The 14,360-nt window shown below is 36.5% G+C and overlaps 1 protein-coding gene across 5 annotated transcripts in view; it reads right to left on the bottom strand.

The window, feature by feature from the left end:
- Positions 1-14,360, bottom strand: part of RBM33 (RNA binding motif protein 33) — a 105,806-nt gene that overhangs the window by 74,151 nt on the left and 17,295 nt on the right. For all 5 annotated transcript variants that reach the window (XM_080383687.1, XM_080383684.1, XM_080383686.1 and 2 more), the window contains exons 4-7: positions 13,539-13,615; positions 11,081-11,381; positions 9,882-9,992; positions 3,316-3,487 (exon numbers count right to left, since the gene is read on the bottom strand). In XM_080383687.1, coding sequence (XP_080239813.1) covers positions 3,316-3,487; positions 9,882-9,992; positions 11,081-11,381; positions 13,539-13,615 — 661 coding nt within the window. The remainder of the gene's footprint in view (positions 1-3,315; positions 3,488-9,881; positions 9,993-11,080; positions 11,382-13,538; positions 13,616-14,360) is intronic.

Genomic DNA, 14,360 nt, shown 5'->3' with positions numbered 1-14,360 from the left:
GGGGAGCAAGGAAAATAGTCCCTGTATTCCCTGAAAGCAAGATCAGACTGCTAACTAGAGAAAAGGTGGTAAACAGATGGATAAGAGATCCTCTCCCTCCCCAGACTCTTCCAAAGCACAGGCAGGTATTCACATGAAAAGGCCCACTGCTTCTCCCTGGCTAAATGCTTATGTGCGCTGGTGTGACCAAAACACTGAGCCAGGCTGGATGTTGCCATGTCCCCTAGACAGTGGGTGTCAGCTGCTACAGCGATGTACCACTGGCTCCTCCCTACACCAACCCTAAGCACAGGTCTGCAGCTGCATCTGCCTTGGGTTGCTCCCTGAGACTAACAGCATTTCAAATCCCCAGGTCTGAGAAGTCCAGAATCCCTATTATCCTGGATAATGCTGAAATTTACAACATAAACCACACTGCAGAACTGCTATAAAAAAATATATACATATGCATTTACATATACTAGCTCTCTAAATTTAGATTCCATACATATCATCTTTGACTTTTTTTCTCCCCATCATCCAGACCTGCAACCTGGTAACCCTCCACGTGCTTCTGCACACAGTGCAACAGGACAATGGTGAAACCACTCATTTTTATTTCCTAGTCTTGCCAGAAATCTCAGCCACTAGTTGTCAGAGTGAACATAAGGCAATTAAGCAGGAAATAACAAAAAGTACTACTACATACAATTACCTCTATTACTACTTTGCAAATGGCTCTGCATAAGCATAGAGTTTTGTATTTTAAATTGGGTACAGAGGGAATACTTCAGTGATGCTAAACAAAGCCATTTTTCTTCTTCACATTCCTTAATGGGTAACTAAATCCAGAGCATAATGACAATTCCCACTCTGGGAAGACTTCAACTACATGCACCAAAAGAAGTTGTATTTTCTCATCAAAGATAACAAACTCGGCATCTCCAGAAATTAAGTGCATAGTTGTCCTACAACACCTCTCTTTTAAACTTTTCAAACCCACTACTTACATTATCTTGGATAAAGAAATTTTAGGAAAGATCTCTGGTACATTCATATGAACACTCTATATTTTTTACTTTTTTTTTTTTTTTTTTTTTTTACCAGCACACACTTATTCTCATCTTGACTGTACAGTTCTCACACACACAGTTAATGCAGTGAATCAGCAATTATTTTTCTAGTGTCTCCAAGTGTCAAGATTAATTTCACTATTGCTGGTAATAAAATGGTTTCAAATGACATCTTTAATCAGCAAGTAAGAATGCACTCCTCCAATAGAGACAAGCTGTCACAAAAGGTCACCAAAATGTGACAGGATGGAAATTACGTTTGTAACTTCAACTGAAATGTTAATTCCTCTTTAAGTGTTTTCTCAACTATGTTCAGATTTTAAAGTAAGGAGATGTAGCTCTGTAAAGAAGTTTCATTTTTAAACAGTAGCATCTGCAAAAATCTGCTTTATAATCTCAAAAGCAAGCAGATACTTATATGCAAACACCTATTTTTTGCTGTTTAACTTTTCACCACATGGTCAATCATCTGGTCTCTTTGTCAGCAAATTAACATGAAAAACTAGTATAAATAAAAAACATTTCACAACAGAAAGACTATTTTTGCTAAAGAACAGTTTCAAAAAAACATCTTTATTTTATAGATTCATCCATATTTGCATCACCTTTTCCTTGTATCTCAGAGCTACATCCCCAAATCTCTTAAAATTACACTTAAAAATAATTCTAATTCTTTAACAATCAAGATCCACTATAGGTTTTCTCATTGTCTGGTCACACCTCTACATTAAATTGTAGAGTAAAACCAGAAATATGCGAAAATGCATGCAGCTGTCATTTATCTTGCAATTATGTACAGAGATTTAACTATTCCAGTGTACCCTTGTTTTTAAATCATTTTGTTTTGTAAAGGCACCAGCACCTTTCGTATAAATAAGATACACAAAAGATATACACTACTCTGTCTCTCAGGGTTCCCTTCAGTCTTATTCTAATTAGAATCAATTCCTAATTACTAAAACAATGCTGAATAAAGGCCCTTAATACACACTTTGCCTGAAATTGCAAAAAGAGCTATTTGCTAAACAGGAACAACAGATAAAAAAAGATCTTGATTCAAAATCATGCACAATATAGCCTGTATGAATACTACTGTGAAAGTCTGGTTCAGCCTCTGCAGCTGTCTCCTTGCTACCTATGAACAAGCCCTCTTAGCCAAAACACCTCTTATAGAATTAAGGCTTCTCAATTTTTGCAGGCATAGTAAAAGCCCAAATTCCTTGCAAGCAAATTAAACAATTAGTAGGCTATGGAACTCAAGCAAAAAAATCCTTAGAACTAACATCCTTTGCAAAGCTAGGCTTTTAAGGTAAGAAGGGAATTTCATGAGGACAAATTCCGGCAATCCAGGTATGTACTCTAGGAACTTAATTCCAGAATGCCCTGGTCCCAAAGACATTGACTCATCTGGAAACAAAGCAGAAGCACCCAGCTTCCGAGCTCATGCGGCATGGCACCCATCCTAAAACTATCAAGTCCCTACAGCCTGGCAAAAATTGCAGTACCATCAAAACATACATCTTCTCTCAGTGGTATCTGACAATTAGCCAACAGTACCTGACAATTTGCCTTCATTACCAGTTTGCCCCTCTTGCGTATCTTGATTCTCTTCAAAAGACAGGGCTTTTTCTCCATAGTTTGAATTGATATTTTGGTACAGTAGCAAAACTATGAGAACGGTATAGCTTTCTGAAGGCAAAACTTAATTTCTGCCTATCGCCCTAATACCATCTTTTAAATTTTGTATTAATTATTATTATTATTACCACATAGCCAATATAGTTATCCCCAGTGGGGCAGCTACCACACTAATATCAGGTAATTGAGTAAACAGAGCACATGAGGGGTCTTGAAGTTAACTCTGAAAACCATAAATCAATGGGATTTTATTTAGACTAAAACAGAGCAGCTGCAAGAAAGGAATTCCTTGAAACATATGCCACCACAATACTAGTGAAGCACAGATCAGATAGCTGCTGCTTGAAAACAGAAAGCTTTTAAAGACACCACAAAAGCCTCAATGAACAAACATTGTGTCTTTTTTCAAAACACGATATGCTTAAACATTATTGCGAAGAAGACAACACACTACATATACAACAACAGACTACATATGACTTCAGATAACTTGGATATAGGCCAGTCTAAGTTAAAGGCAACTGTTCTATCTTTTGCCATTAAACTCTTCTCTAGAAGTTTTGTGAATCCTGAATTTTACTTTTAGTATAGCTCTTCAAAACAGTCCATTGCCACAAAACCTCACCCAAAGTTTCTGGAATGTTTCTCCTTTCTCTTGTCACATCTGAGAGCCTAATTATCGTTCCTTCTTTCCGTTCAGTTTTGAAACGTAATCGTCCAGACTCTTCATCATCATCCTCCTCTTCATCAGATTCTTCTTTTGTTTCTTCTTGAAGTTCCAGAGATTCAATAGCTGCCTGAATCACAAAATACAGAGGACATATAACCTGAAAAATCTACTTTCTTGTGATCAGCAAGCATCAGAAAAAGATAAAGCTTTCTTTAAAGGTCCCTTAGATTTTGCTGGCTTTATATATTATTCTCATACCTAACAACATTTAAGAGCTTGGTGAATTTTTTTATAATCTAAAGATATAAATTATATAGCAAAATCTATTAAGAAAACCTAGTTCACTGCATTATTTAAGGGAATACGGAAATCCGGTTAGAACCACCATCTGATTAGTAGCTATTTTTGCACACAGAACAACATTTTATCACTGAATTGACTAAGATGCAAACCATCTGGGACTACTAGATTCAAGTAATACAAACATTAAATCATTTATTTTTTGTTTTGTTTGTTCACAACTGCCAGTAGCATGTCACTAGAAAAAAAGATATCCTTATATCTCAATTTTATTCCTCTATGTATGTTTAACTGTACTTGTCTTTTTTTCTACTCCTTGAATACTTTCCAGTTTTTATTCAGCAATTAGCAAAGAGAATGGAGAATAGGCTTGGATAAAATTTCCATATACTAAATTTGTATATTGGAATGCTACTCCCTTGTCCTTATTTACTTTGCAGTTCTGTCTATAATACAGAAAATTTATTTAGATGAAACTATGTCCCAAATGAAACGGATCCTTCTCCTTCAGATAAAAAAAAATAATCAATTTCATTTTCCTGTGCTGGCATGATAAAATTCATGTTCAGAATGCTACACAATGTAAATTTGATTTCTAGAGTTGAAAATTGGAAGTATTCTAATTTAGTACTATTTTCCATAAAATATTTGATTACTGTGCACTTGGTTATTTCTTGTACAAGCCTACTTGCTCACTTCATAAAGCCTGCACATGCATTTTAATTCTTTGCAAAGCCACTAAATATACATGGTAACTTTTATGATGCTTGAGGACAGTTAAAAAATGAGTGAAATAACGTGTAAAAAGTGGTACAACCATCTAATTAACCAGATTGGTGCAGTAATTTATATGAAAATGGTACAGCAAGTGTGTCACTCAGGTGGAGACATACTAAGTCACAAACCAAGAAAAAGAATTAATGGCAAAACTCCTTAGCCAGGAGCACATCACCACCCAAATCCAAAAAGAAACATGGGAAACAAGATCAGAAACAGGATCTGGCAAGACAGTTTCTACTTTGAAAGACAGCACACCATAGGAGCCCAAGCTTAAAGCTACTCCAACTTTGGTCTGGTAAGTGATCTGTATATTTAGTTACTGGAATTCAATGGACTACTGATGCCAAGTTATTTTCATCTTATCATCTCCTTACCTCAAAATGTGTTTTATCCATTCCAGGCAAACATTCACGCACTACATTTCCTAACTCAAAACAATGCTTTAAGACACAGCTAGGAGAACAGCCAAAGTTTACAAAAAGCTTTAAGGCCTATATTTTTAAAAGCCATTTAGTTTTACATAACTTTATTGTACCAAAAAATGCATCTAAACACAGCTCCAAGACAGGACAACAGGCAAAAAAATAATATCCTTGAAGACTGAAAGAAATCCAAACCTCAAAAGCAAATACAAATTGAGCACAACTAGTCTGATTAACATATCCATGTATAATCAAAGCACCTCTGAGGAGAGGCAGATGAGAGTCATGGAAGAGAGGAGGGATGTTAGCAAGGAAGGAGATGCTAATGTGATTTAATATAAACAAAAACAAGAGAGAAAGACAGGTTTAGCATTTTATTTTCAAAAGAGCAACTCCCAAAAGCGAAAGGAGTAGCAGTATCTCTATCAAATCTATGTTTTTAAGTATCACAAACCAAATAATTTTATTGTCTCAATGACTATCTTTAAAAACTTTGCCTTCAAGATCAAGATTTGGAAGCCAGAACTGGAGCACCTGTTTTGCAAGACATGATCTCTTACTCAGCGAGCCTCCTCCTTTACTTTAGAGCATAAACCAGGCTCATCCACTCTCCATGTGCATGCCCCTTAAAAGCCACACTGGAATTCCATTTTTTATTCATCAAAGATTAGTCTCAGTCACATAATCTGTGAGTGCAAAACTTATTCGTGCAAGGCTCTACGTGTGGCTCAGACTGGAGAATCAGGATTAAAATGATCAACACAATCTGCATTGTCCTGAAAAATTTTGCAACTCTTTAATGAAACGCTACAGAAAATACCTGTGGAAATTCTGTTGCCTTTTGATAATTACTCATTCTGGGGAAAAAATATATCCATTCTAAAAAAAACCCAAAAATGTAAGTAGTAACAGACTCCAAGACAATTACCTTCTTAATGCACAATAAAAAAAAAAAATCTCAAACTTTTCCAAGACCAGCACTATTCTATTCTTAGCCACTTACACCAATTCTGTAGTCTTCTGGGTCTAACTCGCTTTATTCATCAGCATAACACTCATGCCACCCATTAAACAACTGCCTTACAAGCATTAAATATCAAAGACAAAAAAAAAAAAAAAAAAATCAAAGGAGTTAATAAAAAGGCAGGCACCAAGGAAAGGCAGTGCTCAAGAATGCTAACTGACCCATGTCCAAGTCTGATTACACGTATTATTGAGGGATTTATATTAGTTGCAATGGAGACACAAACATGTCTGACAGCCAACCATATGTTCTCTACATATAGCTCCAGGAAAGGTTATCTGAGCTGTGTAGGAGCGCACACTCTTCCCCCGCAATTTGTTCAATAGCTGTAGCACGCAAGACTTATGTAGATCATCTTTTCCAACTCCCAGCCTCGCAGAATGAGTTGTTTTGCCAAGATGACAATATATGAATGGATTCCGTGGTCCAGAAGACTAAATTTACACAGGAAAAAACCACAAGTACAGACACCAAATTAACACATACTAGCACTTAGAGGATTCTGTTTGATACTTGCTAATCATGAATATCTCTGCATATACATAAACAGCCCCTGAACAGCCACCTGAGGTCACCTGACTGGACTAGCCAGCCAAGGCTTCTTAGCAGCTCTCCTCAAAGGGAGCTTAACATTTCCCATTATGACACCTTGCACAAAGCCACCGAAGAGCGTTGCTGACCCTTCCTTACAAAGAAAAATAATGACCTTTCTTCTATCACAAGGTTAGCTTTTTCTGCCATCCTCATTAAATAATTATGCCATAAATCCCTGCCACTGACCAGAACTCCCCATGCTGGTTTATGATCTGCTGTGGAAAAAGAGTGAGCGCTCCTGCCCCAAATCGCTTACCAGGCAGTTGCAGGACTGATAACAGACATAACCCAAGGAAAGCTGCACACATTAGTCAGCATGACAAATGCTGATCTTTGCACAGATCCTCCTAAACATGGGACTGTCAGGTGGTCTGGAGAACTTTGTGTCAGAGATTGCTAAAATGTACAGAACAGGTAATCATAAAGGCTAAACCAGGTTATTTCCATGTGAAACATTATGAAGATGAAACAAAAAACTTTTACTAACTAGCTAGAAAATAAGCAATGGAGGCTTTGACCAGAGCCTGACACTGAAGCAGCAGTATTTACTCAACCCTAAGGGACCACAAAATAACAAAACACAGGTAAGAGGTTGTCACACCTATTCCACGGGCATATCCACTTCGCAGATGAAAAATGGGGGGCCGAGGGGGGCTGGTGGTGGGAAACAAATCTAAGAGATTCTAAATATGTTTAAAACTTGGCTGTTTTGATTTGCATTCTTTATCATTTTCCTCCAGGGTGACAGACAGCACTTTCAAACTTGAACAAAAGAACTAAAATGCTTAAGTTTTAGTTAAAACACAGAACAATTCAGACAAACACAATGGGCTTTTTTTTGTTCCAAGTCTGTATTCCATCAAAAGAAAAGCAGTATGCACCACTTCATTAAATGTTTCCTTGATTAAAGACCTCATCATTTTTTATCACCATAACCCAAGACATGGTTTACATTTATGCAATGAGAAACCCTCTACCAGACTTCACAGATTAGTTCCAATATAAAACAAAGAAATTATGAATTCTCATTTCAGTAGGTTACATGTTTTATGAGTTAGCAGAAATAATTGGTGGTATTATTCCTCTAAAAATATTTAGGACATAAAAACTCATGTAATTGATGGTTCTACCACACCCATTTGCTGCTGAAACTTCTGGGTATTGAGTTTTGCTTTGTACCTCAGCAAGGCAAAAATATTTTCTGAAGCATTGCTGTATTTCTCAAAGAAGCTCCACAAACTGTTATTTAATCAAAATCTGAGTTCTAAGCACTGTTTCAAATCAAATACCAAGTGAAAAAGTATGCCTTGAATTTGATCTAGCAAAAAACACAAACTTTTCCTGCCTCTTCCCCACACCTGAGTGCTACTCTTAACAGGTGTCTCACTTCCCTTATTCACCAGTTTCCCCCATCATGTTTCAATTCCCCAGCTTTTCTCTTGGTTTACAAAATTACAAGAAAAACCAAGCTTTTCTCTTGGTTTACAAAATTTCTTCATGCGATCTGAAACACTTTATTTGGTTTTAGTAGAAACTGCTTAAAATACAACACTACTGAACATCTTTCTCTATCAGCTTGCTCTTAAGTTATTCAGATGCCAAATTTCAATCAAGAAATAACAATGCCATTTATTTGTACCACATCTATTACAGCTCCATTCTTGTGCTGCATTTTCTACAGCAGAATGCCAACTACCCTTGTTTACAAGCAGTGAATATTATGAGATTTAAGGAGAAGTGCTGTTATGTAACACTTTAATAAAGAACAAAACTCTTCAGAGCTAGAGGCATGCATCTAAGCATGTAATAAATCAAAGTGCATATTCTACAAAGGTTATCTCTTGGTGGTATTCTCATTTGGAGAGTGCAATTGTGAGCCTGCTGAGAAATGTAAAAAAATTACAGAAGAAATAATAAAGGAATAAAAAATGGTACTGTTTTGGAAACAAGAAACCTGTAGCAATCTGCAAGCCATCAGAATAAAGCCAGAATGTAGATAAAGATGTGCCCAAAACATTGAAGTTACATGATGAACTTACCTAAAAGCTCCATTAAGAAAATCAATTAACAACTTTCATTAATGTTATCTTTTGAAAGGAATTTAATCCTGAATTGGACAAATTTAGACAATGTGATTATTACAGAATTCTCACTGGTTCATACTCTACAAATGAAGCTGTGCTTTTTTAAAGCAGTTGAGCTTGACAGTGAATCCCAGCTACGTACTTAATTTTACATGATGTGCAGTGCTTTCATCATCTCACACAGACTGTGGCTGCAGATAGCACAAATGCATCAGTCTGCTTTTAAAACACTGGAAGGAAAGTGTGTATAATGCAGTGGATGTATAAAATGTGTTTAAGTGTTTCACAGTTCTTTGAAAGGGTAGATGTGATACTAAGGTAGTAGGAAATTAACTACATTAAGGTATATTTGGTGTAAGACACCATGCTTGCAATATCCAAGACTGAATAAAGCAGGTGGCCCCTTTCGATGCATCTCTCCACCTACCAAAGAATGTTGTTTTTTTATAGTAAGTTTGATACAACTACAGTATCATAGCACACCTATTTGTTAGAACTTCACAGAATAACGCTGCTGCGTCTTTGAGGAATTAATTTCCTGACGAGTTAAAGCTCCAAAGAGGGAACACATTCCAACTACACTTCTCAGCAGGTAATCCATTCAATCCTATTTAATTAAGAACTGGAATAAAAGTAATATTAAAGAAGATTCCTGGTGGGGAAAGGAAAAAATCCCACATCAAAAACTTGCTGCAAATTAATAACAGGTATGATACCACTGTTCCAGGCTATAACCACTGAACATACACTTGACAGATTTTTGGCATAAGCTTTCTTCTTGCAAATGAAGGAACTCATCCTTTTTCTTAAGCAAAGAACTAAGATAAACTTCACAGAAACTTCAATCCCAACACAACTTCTTTCAAAACAACAAACAATCTGACAATCCCTTTCTAACACAGATAACCTTCCACACTCACACTCCTCCTCAAAGAATGTATCTACACACCCAACAACAGCAGATTACCCATCTGGAAAGCGAGGAACCACAAGCTGTTAAGAGATTTAGCAGACAGCATGCAGTATTACTATCATTCTCCTACCCAAAAGGGCCCCTGAAGTTTCTAGTGCTGAAGCTAAGATTAAATATGGACATTCTGAGCTCTCCCTTATGGTTTTCATCCCAAGGGGGGAGGGGATCTGATATATTTGACAATATAGATGCCATCACAATTCCATCTTGTACAAAGGGTAATACCACCAATAATTCAACGTTGACAAAGTTGCATCAGTTCTTACCCAGCAATATGGACAATTCTACAAACTCAAATTCTGAATTTGTAGTTATTTTAAGTTTCCATTAAATTCACAACATACCTCTTCTGATTCATTTGTCATTTGTTGGGATTCTTCCAGCTCCTCATCAGCTGTATATTCTTCTTGTTCTTCCATTGCTTGCTCATTATATGACTGCATGTAATCTTCATCCTAGGGCAGTAATAGAGGACAGTGAAAAGACATAGGCCAACTTTACAGAATCACAAGCCCCTTAAGAGATGGGGTCTGTATGCACTGTTTCCAGAACTGGAAAGAAAGTATTGAATCTATCGGAATTGTCAACTACAAGGGACATATCACAGAAGGTATAATTAGCAGGACTTTTAACTATGCAGTAATTCCATTATTATCACATACATAACCAAAACAATTTTTTTTCAGATCCCAGTATCATCATAAAAATCCCATCCACCGCTGTTTGCCTCATCTACTTCTGTACTTCTATATCCTTTCATTACAAATTCATGAAGCAAATACACATCTGTAGCACACATACATTAACAACAGATTTTACCCCATCAAAAATATAAACATTCTTAAAACATTCTGCAAGTGCTTACATATGAACGGGTTCAATTCTGAACAGTTATGAGAATAAAGCAAAATCTTTAAGTAAGTTTGCTTGTATTTTAAAACCTCACTGAACACATACGGTTTTAATTATGATTAAATCATTTCACTAGCAATTAAAGCCAGTGCATGTTCTCTAATACACTGCTTAAATTATATTGAATTATGCAGGTGACATTTTCTGAATTAACCTCCAATCTCTTTATTCAGGTTTAGACAGTTCTCAGTTACAAAAAGGATGAACAAGCAGGACATCAATCACTGTGGGATATTAGCACCTTAAAGATGTCTTTAGCAGGTCAATAATCTTTTCACCTTCGAAGGACTTTATCAGATCTTGTCTAAAGCCTGGATAAAAGCTTTTGCATTAAGTACTTCTAACAATTGGCAGTGTATCTCCACCACACAAAGCTGTTTTCTTCCTTAAGGATACAATCCTCAAGGTCATGATTCCAACTGCCTTCCAGCATGACAAAGGAGCATTACCTACCGCCAAACAAGCTGTCAACACAAACTTTGTTACAGCCTAGATAAAGAAACTGGCAGACAGTGATAATAGGTCTAATTTCCCCTCCTCCCTAGGGAGGTAAACAGATTTCAAATCAGTCTAAAAACCCTATGCACATGAAGCAATGTTATCTTTGAAGATACAATAGAAAGAAACTCACTGGAAATTCATCTAGGGGTTCATTGATTTCGAGGTCTAGCACTTCATCTTCTTCTCCAGGCTCTTCCCCATATTCTATTTGATCTTCTGTCAGTTCAGGATCATTGCCTTCATAATGTCCTTCCTCTGCATACTCTGAAGCATATATTTCAGGTGCTTCAGATTTGTCATAAACAATTTCATCTTCTCCTTGGTCATATTCAGACTCATGTTCTATTGATGGATCGTTGATGGTCTCTGAGAGTTCATATGATGTAAGCATGCCAGATGTAGCATTGAGGCTAACTGTGACACCTTGAGAACTGTGGTACAGGGCCAGGAAAAATTCAGAGGTTGAAGCATAACAGTCAACTACTCACAAAGATTTAGCAAAACAAAGCCAAACACAAATTCTGTAAGTTGTGGACAAAATTATACCTCATACGCTATTTGACTCCATGCCATATTTTCATAATGCATATTGTACTGCAGCTTATCACTGGCTGCAGGCTATTTGACCAGGGGAATCAAACCAACCAGATGGTTTAGCAGGTCAAACTGGCAAAAGTCCTGCTTGGTAACCAAAGCAGACTGGAATCAATTTTAATTCCAAGACTAACAAAAAAATACACAAAATTACAACTGCATCTGTTTTTGCAATCTTTCAGAATATGCTAGTAAATTATTTATTAACTGTATTAATATTGTTCTTTCTTGATTATCCTGAATTCAAACTTACATTATTATATTATGACAGCTTTAATGTTCTGCTTAAAATAACATAAAATATATAGTCAGGAATTGTCATTCAAATGGCTAAGACTTACTCTAATTTAGTAACAGCACTGGCACAGACACTGGGAAAAAAATCCCAATCAATACAAAAACTGGCAAGTTTATAATCTGGAGCAAAAGTAAAACTCAATTTACTGTTTACAATAGGTAGTGCCATCAACACATAAAAGAGCAACTAACCAACTGCGGACAAGTTCGAAAAGTAGGGGGGGAAAGCTCTTCTTGATTTCAGAGCTCCAGGTACAAGGAAACCAAAGATTTTTTGATTTTTTTAAATTACATTCCTATTATTCAGTATTTTCCTAAGATTGAGGGAACAAGATCCAGGCAGCTTTGAGCTATTTGCATCTATAGGACGGAGAAGATTTGACATGAAAATGAAGACATGCAGAGTTGTCATTATCCTCCCAACTATAGAGGCATAAATGAGTTTGAATGGAAGTAAAAGGGAAAGGGGAAAGGAGTGGAGCAAGGCTCTCATTTTGTGGCAACAGAACTGCTAAAATTGCAAGACTTGTCTACAGAAACCTGCTTCCACTGAGCAGTATTATCACACTTCAGATATTTTCTCATCACTCGTGCTGCCTCATAGTCATCCCTGCTGCCCAGGCCTCACAAGGAGGAAATGCAGAGAAGAAACAGCAAGGACTGAAATGGTATTCCCCATTTTGGGGGGAACAGTCCAACCCTCACTCCTGCAGGGAGGAAAACAGCAGACAATAGTTGTACAATTGATGGCCCAAGGTTCTTCACCACACCCTCATGACCCCAACACAGGGACAGGACTCCTTATCTGAATTCCAGCCAAGGACAAAAAGGAGATCTCAGAGCAAAATATATATATATATATATATGTGTGTGTGTGTGTATGTATGTATGTATAAATATAAAGTATGTAACACATGTATATATATTCATAAACCTTTAGATGACATGCCTGCATAGCATGCAACAAGTTAAGGAGAAGCTGGCAGAACACACATGCCGTTAAAAAGCAGCAGTGGTACTGCATCACTTCTGCACTACAAGCATCTTCTTTCCCCCTTCAGTCCAGCCTGAGAAGTAAAAACGTTAAGACACTCATTTTGACTTGTAGTGCCCAGAATTCAGTTGTGGAGCTGTATCACCACAGAGTATTCACAGGGCAGGATCCTCAGTAAACTCCCATGGAAGTATCTGCTCAAGCCTATAAACTCCTTACAAAATTTTCTGCTTTGTAATTGTACACAAATATTTAAGCCACAAATCAGGCCTTACAAACTATGAACCTCCCCTCCTCAGAGTCTTAGGAGGTTAAGATGTATTTTTGAAAGAAAGATAGCAGAAAAGGAGTTTATAGGAGAAGGAAACCTACAACACCAGGGCGGCACAGAACAAGAGCTCTGTAAGTATTCATAATTCATTCTAAATACACAGGACATGGCATTGTTACTTCCTTATAAAGTTTTTTTATAGATTTGAGTTAAATTTATTAGATTCCATTAAACAAAGAAATTGTCTTACTGAAATGCTAGCAATGCTACTGAACACGTATATATACACCATTAAATACCTGGCTAGGTAAAAAGCAAAACTATTTTAAGTATATACCAATAACTTAAGTTTAGTAGTTGTTAATTACCAGTAGTAGTAGTCATTAATAGCTTAGAGTTCTCCAAAACCCAAAAGATTTAGAAAAGACATACCGAAATTCTTGTTCCTCTTCATTGTCACTTTGCAGAAGATCATCATTCAGCTCTTCATCTGACAAGTCTGACTGATTCTAGGTTTCAGAAAAAGTCAGTTATGAACATAAAAGATAAACTTTTAACTAACTAGGTACTGAAACTATCGAACCTTCTGAACACTACACACTTTTTATGAAGAACACATCCCAGACTAAGACCACATCTTGAATGAAATTACTAACACTACACAAGAAAACAAATCTGAAAACAAATTACAAACTTATGGAAATTTACAAAACTCAAATTTGCATAGCTGTCAACACTTTTCACCGATGCATTCCCAAATACAGCCAAAGGTGATAACTCACTTAAATACCAGGAAGAAAAAAAGGTTAGCTTTAGTACACTGTCTTGTGACCTTGATGCATTAGGCAAGTGAAGAAAATCAACTAAGTTACTGTAGTTTCTAAAAAGCGTAGATACCTAGGAGACTGGAGGAAAGGATATGATGGTATGAAGAAAACTGAAAAACCATAATTAGTTTGTAAGTGATGGGGGGGGTGTGTGTGTGTAGAAAATACCATGCCTCTTCTGAACTCCTCCTAATGTGTCTATTATACTTTTGGTTATTTAATTTATCCTTTTATTTTTTTTAAATAATTACTCACTAGGAAGAGATAACTGCAGTTTTGCCAAGCAGCATTATTTCCATCCCCTAAAGTAACAGAGGTTATAAATGGGTAGATTTATCTAAAAGTACTGGGATGAGATTAAATAGAAGTAAGTTTGGCTTAAATAGCTCAGGGAAAACTTCCTGAGAAATCCATTATTACTCCATCA

This window comes from Falco punctatus (genome assembly GCF_963210335.1).
Source record: "Falco punctatus genome assembly, chromosome: 4".
In the NCBI taxonomy this organism is placed as follows: domain Eukaryota; kingdom Metazoa; phylum Chordata; class Aves; order Falconiformes; family Falconidae; genus Falco; species Falco punctatus.
The sequence above is the reverse complement of the archived record's forward strand: the minus strand, read 5'-3'. Positions and strand labels throughout refer to the sequence as shown.